Source organism: Macrotis lagotis, chromosome 2 (assembly GCF_037893015.1).
Source record: "Macrotis lagotis isolate mMagLag1 chromosome 2, bilby.v1.9.chrom.fasta, whole genome shotgun sequence".
NCBI classification, from domain to species: domain Eukaryota; kingdom Metazoa; phylum Chordata; class Mammalia; order Peramelemorphia; family Peramelidae; genus Macrotis; species Macrotis lagotis.
The window spans coordinates 192,568,999-192,582,627 of NC_133659.1; the positions used below are offsets into that span (position 1 = coordinate 192,568,999).

The 13,629-nt window shown below is 44.3% G+C and overlaps 2 protein-coding genes across 5 annotated transcripts in view; both read right to left on the bottom strand.

The window, feature by feature from the left end:
• The window catches only part of HOXB3 (homeobox B3), a 61,136-nt gene that overhangs the window by 24,959 nt on the left and 22,548 nt on the right, over window positions 1-13,629 (bottom strand). For 2 of the 4 annotated variants that reach the window (XM_074224185.1, XM_074224183.1), the window contains exon 1: window positions 1,909-4,942. The gene's annotated coding sequence lies outside the window, so the exon portion shown is untranslated. Of the gene's footprint in view, window positions 1-1,908; window positions 4,943-11,138; window positions 11,227-13,629 lie in introns of those variants that run through there. The other 2 variants (XM_074224187.1, XM_074224186.1) reach the window with 2 other exon arrangements.
• Window positions 4,992-11,232, bottom strand: HOXB4 (homeobox B4). Its single transcript, XM_074224189.1, has 2 exons — window positions 6,186-11,232; window positions 4,992-5,332 (listed from the first exon to the last, which is right to left on the bottom strand). Exons 1-2 carry the CDS (start codon window positions 6,610-6,612, stop codon window positions 5,037-5,039), a joined length of 723 nt encoding a protein of 240 aa, XP_074080290.1. The 5' UTR covers window positions 6,613-11,232; the 3' UTR covers window positions 4,992-5,036.

Sequence of the window (13,629 nt, forward strand, 5' to 3'; positions counted from 1 at the left end):
GAGAAAAATCTACAGCAGACTCCTCAGTCATGGAACATCTCCCATCAAATTCCTACCATTACACTCCCAACTAAGGCAAATGATGCCAATTCATTTGAACTTCCAGTCTCTGTCATTGTGCCTAGGCAAAGCTTTGTCTTTGTCTCTGAGAATACTGATTAATTAGGGTGACTTTTGACATATTTACCCCTAAGAGTTACCATTCTGAGGGGCTATATTCATGTTCTTATGATTTGATTATTTTCTGATATTCTGTAGTTTCTCTGATAGAAGACTCTTCAGCTGGTCTGAGGAGCTACTAGAACAACTTGCCACAAAAAGAGAAGGTCTCAACATCCTTTCTTCCAAAAACTTCCTCAGCAAGGAATTGGGAGATGTTTATTTTGTGAAAGGTGATGTCCATGAAAGGAGAGGATGCAGAGAAATCAAAGGCCTATGGGCAAGAAAAGGTATATATTCCAAATAAAAGAATTTCTGAGAATGTGTTATGCGCTGTGAGAAAAAACTGCAGCATTGTGGTAAGGACAGGCACCCAGGTGTTCCTCATTCCTTGGCGCTATGAGGTCTACCTGCACCTCTCCCCATCTCTTCTCCTTTTCTCTTTGTCTTTCCTCCCAGACCTTCTTTCATGCAAAGCGCAAGAAAATGGGGGAGGAGATAGTGAATGGAGGGCAAGAAACAGATCCTCTGGATCAGAGATGCTGGAGTAAAAAGATATAGTGAAGGAACATAGGCTATTCTTTCTTCCTTCTTCCACTATAGCTAAAAATCTTCTTAATACTTTCTCGGTGAAAAAAATAGCCAAGAGGTAATACTAGAGATTTTTTTTTAAATAGTAGAAATGAAGATGGAAACTAGCAAGGGTAGGAAAGCTGTTCTATATTCCCACAGAAGCCTCCTCTTTCCATCTGGAGGAGTGAATGTCCCTCCATTCCTCCCTGTCCTAGATTGGAGATGTTACACAGCACAATGTCCAGTCTCGGAGAGGTCAAGGGGCTTCCGAGGTCATTCTCTGGTTATAATACTGAGCTAATCGCCTAGAAAACGTGGCCTCTCCATGAACTCTCTCTTCTCTCTCTCTCTCTCTCTCTCTCTCTCTCTCTCTCTCTCTCTCTCTCTCCCCTCCACTTCATAAGTAGGAGGGGACTCTTAATAGAATGTAAACTTCTTGAGGACAGGAATGGTCTTCATTTTATTGATTGTATCCTTATAACTTAATAATTTTTATTTTTTTCAAGAAATAAAAGGGAGTGGTATTCAACTGCCAAATAGCAGCCTCTCCTGTGTACTAATCAGTTTTTTTCCCTTAGAGATGAACGTGTATTTATTTAAATACCAAAAAGGACACACAAAGAGAAAAATCAGGAAATTAACGTTATGATTTAAATTAAAATTAAGAAGTTGGTGACAGAACAGCCAAGATTTCTGCTTTCAAAAGATAAACACAAGAAAAATCTCTGTGTGGATTTCAAGAAGTATGGATGGATAGATATGGATATATTATGTATTTGTCTCTGTGAAAAATATATAAACGTACATACATATCATATGTACATGCACAAATTCATTTTCTGAACCGTCTGAAAACTGTATCAGAAATCACTTCTGAAACAACCTCATACACTTCTCTCTCTCTCTCTCTCTGATTTTTCAGGGGTCCTGAGACCTCAGTCCCCTGTCTGTTCAAACAATCTCCAGTTGTCAGGTTTTGCCCTCCCCAAAGTATCTGTCAAAATAAAAGAAACCAAACTGTACTAAGCTGTCACCGTAAAAAAAAAAAAATACAGCTGAGATACTTTTAAAAGAAAGAGGAGGAGAAGCAGTAGAGAGATTCTTATTCCAACTGGTTTGTTAAAAGGGCTCATAAAACCATCAGAAAACCGCCAGCCAAAGACACCGCATTGTTACCTTTGGGTCTCTCTTCTCTTGCCTGGGCTCCACGGATCCCATTCATGTTGACCGCCTTCCTCCAAACTGAGAGAAAAAAGTTTTCAACTTTATGGTTCCAAATTTTTTCCCCCTCGAAGATCCTGGAGAGGCGGCTAACACTTTTTTCCCCCAACAGAAGGTCTGCGGAGATTTGCTGTGGAATAATAACAAAGGAGAGAGGATACGTATTTAAAGAAAAGAAGTGATTAATGGTTTTCTGTATAATTCTCGCATTTTTCTTAGCTCTTGTCTACACAGAATGGCTGTGAACTTTAGGTCCTATAGAAATCCTTTTTTTCCCCTACGATCCTATTCATACCTTCCAGGGGACAGCTTTGATTCGCTTCTATAGAGGAGCATTCCTGGGGGGCATATGCTTTTTAAGAACTATTTTTTTTACATTAAGGACTGCATCTCCGAGCATCTAAACCCAGCATTTCATTTCTGGCCGAAACAAAGCCTTTCCCTCTCATCCCCAGCACAGAGACAAGTTTCCTTTTTGTCTCAGGGCAGCATTCCACCAGTGAGAGAAAACCAGGCCAGTTCAAGCAGTCAGTCCCCTAGGCCACCAAATGTGGGCCCCTGCACCCCTCTTCCTAACTCCTAAGCCTGGCTTGACTCTAACTGTCCCTCTTGCCTAACGACTCTCAAACTCCAGCTTGTACTAGATGATTCAATCATACACACCACACCAAGGAAGAAAGTTAGGGGCTTTTTATTAGACTAAGGAAGATGCCACAAAGTAACAATACTATTTAAAATAGTTAACTTCCTCTTTAAGAATGGTGACTTTAGCTACAGTAAGGGCTGAGAGGTCATAATAAGGACTGACTATAGGAATTATCACCCTCCTTAAGTCAAAACTGTATCCTAGGACATTACACCAGAGAATCCATTGTGTCCTCCTCCAAAGCTCCCCCCCTCAAAAAAAAAACACATAGTTTGGGGGCAAGCGGACCTTCAGAGTCCCAGTGCTATTTGGTTCCCCCAGTCTCTGTTTCAATACTTTCTATGAAAAAGAAAATGAAAATTAATACAAGAGGGGAGCTTCACAAAAGAGGCCATTCGTCTTCTTGATTATCTATTTGCTTGTCAGAGTTTGAGGTATGGCACCGGCAGGCTCCTTTGTAATATAAAAATCCTCCGAAAACCTGCAAACACCGAGAAACATCTGTGCAAAAAATTAGACTCATTAAGGCGTTAAACACCTCGGAGGAGAATAGTACCAGAGAGGTACCTTCCCAAGTCGGAGAAAGGGGAGATCTATCTCTTTGGGGAACTCTCTCACTACCCTGGAAACTTTGGTGTCCAAAATAAAAATTGTTGGTAGTGAGTCCACATAACTGCACTTAGAAGCAAATAAATCATGATATCAGAGTTTTAGCAGGATTTAAATTTCTTGTGCTATACCATTAATCTTTTTTTAACACCTCCCCCCCCCCCCAGTTAGGGAGATGACTTTGCCCTCCTCACCAATTTCTAGGAAGGGAAATAAAACCCAAACAAAACAGGGGTGCATACACACTACCATGACCTCTTTAAAAAAAAAGATAACAACCACAAAAGCTTACTACAGTTACTTGGGTTCAAAATGAACTAGAAAGGTTGCTTTTATCAGGCATCTTGAAAAGTCTTTGGCCTTCTCTAATAATATGCATACCAAACAGTTTCTAATATAGCTCATATTACCTGTATCCTTGGGGTTACATCAGGGCTTTAACAAAAACACAGCCAAGCTAGTCACAAGGGGAACCAACATTTATTTCTATTTTCGCTATGAACATGTCATGGGAATTTTCACACTGACTGCCATAGAGGTATCTTTCTGTTCCTGAAGGGAGCCAGTTGGCTTTGCAACAGGAATGATTTGGAATGTCAGGAAGAGAACATGGAAAGGACGCACACAAAATAAAATAAAATGTTCATAGTTCTTAATCATCATCATCATAATTAAAAAAAAAAACGACGAGAAGACGAAAACAACAAACTGTCCGAAGGCCCAGAGCACCTTCTTCCCAACAGACCGGGTCACAGAGTTCTGGTTGCTGGGTCACATTCTCGGTCGGAAAACGGACTGACTGTTCGTAAGAGGAGGCCCCTGCCTCAAGAAGAGCCTCTCAAAAAGAGAGAAATCAGAGTTCCAAGGGTCCTTGTGTCTTAGGGCAACGTTATTAAGCTAAACAGGTTCCTAGCATTCACAAACACGGTAATTAACCTGCCAGTGCCTTCATTAGCAGGGGATGCAAACACACTTTACATTCTCTAAGTCTCCTTTTTTTCTCAGCCTCAATTTCCCATTTTGGTGCAGTGGTGCCACACACACACACACACTCCTAACCCTCATTCCAGGCCTTTCCATTCCCTCTCTTTCCTCCCTCCCTTCAACACTCTCAGATCATCCCTATGCAACACGTAGGTAGGAGAGTTACCAGACATCATACTGAGCAATAATAGTTGGGTGGCGGGGGAGGCTAAGTGAATCAGATTTTTTTTCCCCTTTAACCGTCGCAAAAAAACAAACAAACAAACAAACAGAAACAGAAACAAAAAAACCCTGCTCTATCTGGTAGTCTGAATATGCTTTCGTTGGGTGTCTGGGATGGGTTTGGGGGGAGGGGGGAGAAAATCCAGTCCGTCTTCAAGAAAGAGAGCCTCATTTGTTAGCGGGAGCGCTGGTTGTCGAGGTAATGGCAGGCAGAGAGTCCGTCCTCTCTCCAGCAGACTGAGCATGACAAATGGGCCTGAGGTTGGCGTGATTAAAGATGAAACATGGATCCATCTTCGCCAAATCTGAAAACTAGTATCTGTAGCCTTCTTCTCCACCTCTTTTTTTTCTCAAAAAAAAGAAAAAAATAGAAGGAAACAAGAGCCACGAACTCTGTGCTTCTGGGGGCCGCTTCTGCCCCCTCTTCTGTTCTTGCTATAAATAAAATTCCCCTCCCCCTCCTCTCTCTTTATTATTATTGTAATATTTCTTTCTGAAGAGACAAAATTTCCTGGACTTAAGCACCATTGCCCTCCCACCTTTTCTCCTCCCCCCTCACCCTCCCACCAACCTCTACTCCCACCCCCATAAATCCAAAGTCTCCCCTCCCTGAGCAGGAGCGTTATAGTGAACTGGGGGTTGTATTGGCTCGACTCTGAGCCCCTCCAGACGACCCCGACGCGCTTGATCGGATCTTCGTGTTGGGTAATTTGTGGTCTTTTTTCCATTTCATCCGGCGGTTCTGGAACCAGATCTTTATCTGGCGCTCAGAGAGACAGAGGGAGTGAGCGATTTCTACCCTCCGCCTCCGGGTCAGGTAGCGGTTATAGTGGAACTCCTTCTCCAGCTCCAAGACTTGCTGGCGAGTGTAAGCTGTCCGGGAGCGTTTTGGCTCCCCTCCGTTGTAATTGGGATTTACTGGACAGACACACACACACACAAAAAAAAAGGGGGGGGGGAGAAAGTTTTATTACCCTGAAGGAAAGGAGTGAAGTCCCTTCTGTACACACAAACACACATTATTTCCCACCCTCCCTACCCCACCCAACCATGGAGCAGGGGGAGGAGGAAAACCTCCGTAAAAGAGAAGTAAGAGTGTTCCCAAAGGAAGAGGGAGGGAGGCGGAACCTCAAAGTTTTGTGGATGAGAGAAAGGAAGTGTCTTCACTTGGCTGTAATCCGTACCTTTCTCTTCTAGTCTAGTTGCCCCTTATTGAAGGAGTGTGTGGGGGGGGAGTATCTAGAGATTTCTCTAAACCCCCCCCCCTTTTCCCCAGCCCCCAGATTCCAGGCGGCGCCTGACTGGGGAGAAGAAACTTTTGCCTGGTTCCCGAGACCAAGGAGACGGGAAGCGAGAAGAGGAAAGGGAAAAATAAATACACTGAGTTGACTCAACCCACTACTTAAATACAAATTACTGGATCCCCCCCCTCCTTCCTCCCACCCATAGCCCCCACCCCCAACATCAAACTTCACTTAAAGCTGCTCCTCCCGGGAGAAAATGTCGCTGGAGAGAATCGCGCTGAGGATGAGGAACTGACTTCAAAGGCGCGGGGCCAAGCAGGCCATAAAAATTTATGGGGGATGTAATTATATGGCTCTGAAAATAGGCGACAGTAAATCTCCCGGAATGGCGATTTTATAACGGGGCAATTGGCTTTCCCCCCTTCTTCGCCACCTCCCTATGACTTGGAAGTTCCCCTCAGTATAAAGCTAAAGAAGTGGGGGGGGGGAAGGGGGTGTGGAAAGGAAAGTACATTTTAGTCACTTACCGGTGCTCACGTGAACTTTCCGCATCCAGGGATAGACTACGGGCTCTTTGCAAGAGGAGTGGGATGGGCTGGGGTGAAGAGGGTTTGGACCACAGGGCGGTGGCGGGGGGCTGGGGCTGACCGCCTCGCAGCGCTGGCCCGGCTCAGGGAGAAGGGTCCCCGCCTGCGGCTGGACTGGAGCCCTCGGGGACAGTACCGTCGGCGGCGGGTGGCCCGGCTCTTGACAGGACGCATAGGTCTGCACGGTGCAAGCCGCCCGCCGCCCGTACCCCGCCTCGTGCTGGAAGCTGCTCTCTCGCCTCTGGCCGCTGCCGTAGTACCCCGGCGAGTGGTTGCTGGGTAGGTAATCGCTCTGTGAATATTCCTCGCAGGGAGGGAACTTGGGATCCACATAGTTGGAGTTGATCAAAAAAGAACTCATAGCCATTAATTTCTGGGAATTGCCCACAAAATATACTAAAATTTATTCCGATCCCTGACTCGTTTTCCTGTTTCCGAAAGCCCACCTACTTACTGTCAAGTGAACTAAGTTAGGGGGCCACGTGATCCCCCGAGCCAATAGCCGCTCCGGCGGCGATTCCCGGATAAGGAAATCTGTTCACCCGGACCCTACTCTAGCCAAAGAGCTGCAGCAGAGAGGGTCCCCCCCCTTCGGCTCTCCCCCCACCCTCACCCCCATCGCTAGTATTTACATAGGGCCAATGCGTGCGCGACCTCCTTCCCTTCTTTCTCTCCCTCTTCAGGGTCCCTGGGGGACCGAGTGCAAACAGGGATAATTTGGGGGTGATGAAGGAAGCACCCTCCATTGAAGCTTCCCCTCTAAGGTGAGGGCTTCTGTCTCTGCCCTTATCCTCCCCCCGCCCCCTATTTCACCTTAAGAAGCAGAAAGACTTTTTGACCCCAAAAGCCGAGTTCGCAAGAGGACAAATGGGGGGGGGGGGCTACAGTCTTCCTGGAGAGGGCATTTCAGTCAGGGTATTGGGGAGGTGTCTCTCCGGCTGAGTTCTCTTCTTTCTCCAGGCGGGTGTAGGAAGGGGGTGGTGGTGATGGTGGAAAGACTAGGCGTCGGAATCGCCCGAGTGTGTTGAGGGGGTTGGCAGAGATGAATTGAACCGGTTGCGGATCGATAGGAAATTCATCCACTAATTCGGGGATACCTCGCCTTCCAAATCGCATTTAGCTGCTCTATTAAGCTGATCTTGTCAGTCTGTCCCTCTGTCCACACTCCTCCTGCCCCTCACTCGCTACCTTACTCCAGTATCAAGAAGCTCCCTTCTTCAGAGGAAAAAAAAGAGAGACTGGGGGAGCTGGATATGAAAACCAGGACCTTTGAGCATTAAACGACCAATAATTTGTTAATATCAGATGTATCTGAGAAGTACTAACAGTCTTTCAGAGAAGTACAGATTTAGGACTAGCACTACAGTGGACCGGAAAGCTAATATTGCATCTGATGTGGTCTATTGAAGCCCTACCGGTGACATTCCCCTCCCCAGTCTTTTGTAATTGTTTATATCAATTGTGTTAAATAGCAGCATCCTATTCTGAGCTGAAAGTTGTAGAGACACCTATTCCCTCATCCCAAGCTATCTTTAGAAAAAAATACTTATTGAGGAAAACGGATTCCCTTCTCTTTCCTTTTCCAAGTCAACAACCTCAATCATTTGGTAATTTTTATCCCCGTTGCTGTCCCTCCATAATAATTATAATGTGTGTGTGTGTGTGTCTGTGTTTTAAACTCTGGTCTCCTGAGAAAAAGCTAGAAAGAGGTAAAAAGAGTAGTCAGACTGTGTGAGTTCCCTAGGGCAAGGAGCTGAGATCTCAGGTAAATAAAAATCTCCTCCAATAAGGAGAGAGAGAGAGAGAGAGAGAGAGGAGGAGAGAGAGAGAGAGAGAGAGAGAGAGAGACATAGATACCTCGGACTCAGAGAAAAGAGCACCTTTCTGGTCACATCACTGGAACCTCTTTATTCTAGAATTTTTATTTTCTCTTCTGGGAAAAAAAAAGCGGAGTGTTTATGTCAACTACATATTCCCCTAGATACGAATTTGTGACCACAAAATTCCTTACACAAATTCGGATCTACAGGGTATATACAGAAGACAGAGAGATCTTCTTGGCATAGAAATCCTTCAGTTCGTTTAGTCTGAGCACGATCTTCGGGGTTTTTTTTTGGGGGGGGGGAGGATAGCAATTGGTCTGGTTTGGTTTGGTTTGATTTTACTTTTTGCCTGTTTGAGAGTTGAGGACAGAGCAGGGTGTTGAGAGGAGCAGGCGAAGCAGTTCGCTAAGCCTGTATTATGGGGTGTCTCTCTTCTTCCAACCCTAGAAATAGATGCGTCTGATTCCGAAAATGCTCGCAAGCTAAGACCGTAAACTGTTCAACTCCCAGGCACATGAATTATGAGACGTAAACATTGGCTAAGTACAAAAGAAGGAAGGGTCATCCAAAGGCTGAGGAGCAAAAGTCAAAATTTATCCCCTCTAGCCTCCCTCCCTTTCATCCCCCGCCCCCAAAGGACTTTTCATTTCAAAAAAAGAAAAGCATAAGACCAAAAAACAAACAAAAAAATCCCCCAAAAAACAAATCTCAAACACCAACCCCTACGTATAGAACAACTGGGGCTCCCTTCGATCTCTTTATCCTTTAGCACTCAAACAAACGAATATCTCGATAGCTATTTTCTCTGGAGTTTCTCAGAGGAAAGAAGAGGAATGAAGGGGCAACAGAATGGAAAAGGAGAGGGTGTCATAAAAGTCCTTTAAAAAAAGTCTATTGTAAAAAGAGAAACAGCTGTAAAGAAAAAGGCAAGGAGGTGAAGCAGATGGGGTCGCGGGTATTTAATGATGGGCAATTCCGTTTACAACCTGAGAAAAAGATCAAAGGCGTTCCATTTCCGAACGAGGGGCGATGTAAAACAATAAAATATTCAACCAGATGATGCAGCAATCCCCGCCCATCTCTATTTGGAAGAGAACTGAGTGAAGAGAGAATATTCTATGAGGAGAGAGAAAGTGTCTCCGACTCCCCAGCTCTCCAGGCCCGCACCCTATTGCTATCTAAACCTGCTCCTCATTCAAGCTACCTGACTTCTTGTCAAAAGAGATTTAGAAGAGGGAAAGAAATAAGGAGGGGGTGGAGGTATTGGAATGATCTGTAAATTATCTTCAGCCCTCCCCAAGCTCTACTAAGAGGATGGGCTTTAAGGGATGAGATTCAGGGTACCGAATCTATTAGAGAGGAGGTTCTAAACCTGGGGCCCACCAATCCCAAACCAATGAATGATTAGATTTCAGAGGATCCAAAAATGTGGATAGGGGACCTTTATAACTAAAATTTATTATTTCCTTCAATTTTTTAAAAACATTTTTTCTGAAATGTGGTCTATTAGTTTCAGCAGACTGCCAAAGGACCCATACACAAAGAGTTAAGAATCCATGTATTAGAGGGAATTTAATATTATTTTTGACCTCTATATCCCAAATGATTCTCAAATCTCTCAGTAAATCTTTGTTAGGCATGGGAAATTTGGAGGGCAACTGGAAGCCCTCTCCATTGCCTAAAATGTTCATATTGTAACGCTACATTTTCTACACTGTCCCTGTTCCTGGGAAAATGTATTCTCCAAATGAGGACAGCAACAATAACAACAATAATCCTCTTCAATAAATACTCAGGGAACTGCTGGTTTTCAGAAGGCCAAAACCTTTGATTTGGTATACTGGAAAGCTCCATAAAACAGGATTGGAATTTCCTCCTCCTCTTCCTCTTCCTCCTCCTCCTTCTTTTCTTCTCTCTCTCTCTCTCTCTCTCTCTCTCTCTCTCTCTCTCTCTCTCTCTCTCTCTCTCTCTCTTCACTATGTGACATCATCATAGCCCGAAGGAATATTATCTATTATTGCTTTTCCTTAAACCATTTAAAACCTATGGCTACAAAGGTAACGATCGTTTTATTCAGATTCGAATTTTTTTAGGTAACAATTTGCTTCGGAAGATGCAGAGATCTTTAAGTTTACCCAGGACAACAGACAAAAGGGGAATGATAGGAACATCTCCAGCACCCCTAGCGTCTAGCATGAACCTTTCGAAGTCTTATGAGAAGCTATACACTCTCTATCTTATATTGGACTCCAGGGCTCCCACCAGTCCTGGTCCTCAATCCTCACCTTCTCCCGTTCGTTACCCACACCCCGTATCTCCTTTCCTTTTCAACTTGGCTCTGTGCTCATAAACCCGTCGGCATTTCGGAAGTTTAGGAAGACGGATCTGCAGCTGGGATATCTCTACTGCTCTCCATTTCAAAAGGGGAACCGACCGGGGGGAACGGGGGAGATTGCATCCCCTCTGGTTTCACTCCAGGGAGCATAGAGAGTGAGACTTAATCTCCGTTTTGGGTTTGAGACAGCCGCACAGTAAGAAGAAAACCGAGTTGGGTAAAGGGAATTTAGGGCCAGACCATGAAGTCCCTTAAGCCTGCTGTATGTATTATCTCCCCAGACTAGACACCTGCCAGAATGATTCCCGGTCTCCACCCCTGTTCCCCACGCACAATCTCACCACTCTCTCAGATAAGGAAAGAAAGATTTCTCAATAACTTTAAGAAACTATTTAGTCTCAGAGATTCATTTGAGAAAATAATCATGACGTTATAAAAGGGCCAGTGTCCATCTCCCTCCGCCTCTGAGCGCGTTCACTCGCGCTTCTCCTTTTGCACCTCTCTCCGAAAGCCACAGGTTGAGAGCGTGACCTCTTTCCTGCTTCTCTGCCTCCTCCCGCAGACATACCTTATGTCAACTGAAGAGGAGGCCAAGCCGTGCGAGCCATGCCATCTCCCCCGCGACCGCTCCAACACCCCTCCAGATCCCAGCTCAATTAGGGGGATGAGGCAGTGAGAGGGGATCAGCGAGGAGGGGGCAAAATAAAGGCTGGAGGGGAAGTCCAGAATACTCACAGCTGTCGGATTAAGTCCTCCCTTTGCTTTTCTCGATAAGATAAGCTCTCCTTTTCCACTATTGTGGGAGAGGCGAACGGAACCGCGACTACGAGGAGAACCAGTCAGTCCCAGGCCTCCTCCGAGGCTAGAATAGGACTTTTTTTGGGTGTGTTTTGTTTTTGAAGCCGCAAGTTTTCGTATTAATCTCATACTTTGGCAGTCTTTGTTAAACAACTAGGCGTGTCACGAGTCTCCTGAACATTTTAATATCTGTTAGACGCCGTGACCTACGTTTCACCCCTCTCCCGGCCTCTCCCACTAGCAGGCCGTTTCTATAATACGCTCACATAGTTCGCTCGGTCATATTGAATTTTACTCAGGTCATTACTTGGGAGAAAAATGACATGGCAGGAATTTTATTCAGCTCTTCCTCGCTGGCTTGAATTTTCTCCAGAGCCGGTCACTTCCAATCCTCCGCCTCCCCCCATCCTTCTTTAACACCCACATTTGGACACAAACCCGCCCTTCCATCACACACTACCGCAGCAGCCGCTGGGATTTGCGAGAAGTCAAATCTATTTTTTTTTGGCCCTAGGACGAGATTTTGGGGGGGCCTGGTCATTTTCTCCCGGGATTGGTTCATCCAGGCAGAGTAGGGATGCAGAATGGGGAAGCCGGATACATGGGGGATGTTTAGATCCGAAGGAATCCAGCAAAGAGCTATTGACTGATTGATGCGCCTCTACTTGCTCATGTCCCCCCATTACTGCCCTTTCACCTCCAGGGCATCCTTTCTCCCCTGAGAGGACCATATGCACCTATCTTCTCAATAATTTTTAAGATTACAGGTATTTAGGTGCTAGGAGAACCAATTCCCTATTTTCCCTGTTCTGCTCAAATCGGATTCTTGGGACATTTGCGGAAATGTCAGAGAGGTGATGGCCCAAATGGGGAAGGAAAATTCAGGGGCATTGAAGATACATTTTTAGTTATATTAATGACAGATAATACACTGGCTCTAAAAAAGATTGAATTTCTTCTTTTCCTATTTATAAATCCGTTCTCAGCCTTTAAACAGGGGAGCAAACGGTGGAAGCATTTCAAATGCAAAGGGGTATTTTCTTTTCTTTCTCGTGAAGATTTTAGATAGAGAACCTCGACCCCTCCTCCCTCTTCTTGTCTGATTCTTTCACATAGGAAGAGATCATAACAGGATGGTTACGAACAATGTTCCCCATAAGTCGTAAAGGAGTTTCAGTCTGCAAAATTTTCAGTACCAGAATTCTCGGATCAAATAAACGAAGGATTGTGCCACATTCCTTCTTGATACTGATCGGGAGCAGATAGATTACCATTTGAGAAACACTGCCCTGCGCAAATCCAATTCCAACTATCTACCGTAGGCCTCCTCATCCCCAACTCTGAAATTTACCAAAATTCTCAGATCCAAAGCTGAAAGGAAAAAAAAGAGAGAAAAGAAAGACACTGAACCTGCCACCTATCATGAGTTCCCTTCTCTTTTCCCGTTTCCACAAATCCAAGGAATTGAGTCCAGATCCTTCAAGAGACATCGGGGAGAATGAGAAAAAGGAGTGGAGAAGGAAAGGACGCCAGTAGTGTAATCAAAAGACAGTCAGGTTATATTTGAACAGTATGCTTGCCCTCTTTCTGAGTAATATAATTACTGAGTGTAACATAAAACCGAAAAACTAGGATTATTGTTATCCATGCACACACTTCAGGTTTTCATATATTAAATACTCATATAATAATGTGATGACATAGTATAATGTAACAAACATTCATTTCTCTGCCTACAAGAAGCACACGCATCGATGTTATAATCACAGCCCCTTCTCTTATAATATATATCATCGTTTGACCTATAAATTAAATTCTAAAGGGTGTGTCGAAGATAAATTTCTGTTGGCTTGTTAAAAGTGCAGGAGATAAATGTTTAGAGGATAATCTTCCTTCTTGCTTTGACTCTTTGAAAATGTGGAACTAGGCAGGGAATTTGACTGAAAGTAGAAATTTGGGGGGAAGTAAAGAAAATAGCAGGACTTCAAAGTTCCAAGAGATCAAAGAAGGAAACCAGGAGATACAAGGAAGGTGTTTAGAAGATTATCCAGTTGAGAATATAATATCTATCGCCTCCTTCCCCCAATCCTCAAAGTGGAGCCACTTTGACTGTACTTCGACAGAATTTTCTTTCAGGGAAAATGGAGTCTGGGAAATGAGCAGGAATGAATTGTTAAGCCAGTTCTTCACTAGGGCTGAAACAATGTTAATAACACAGTTTGGGACTTCACCTTTGAAAATTTCTTTCAGTCTTGTTACTGTCCTTCAGGGACTTCTCTCTAATTAGATTTAATAAATATGTGTGATTGGATAAGTTTTAATTAGATTCTCTTAGAGTATGACAAGGATTTTTTTGAGGAACGAAACAGAATTAAGATTTGACACTCGAGGTCCTTTCTAATCTAAAAATTCAACCCTCTTTTTTTCC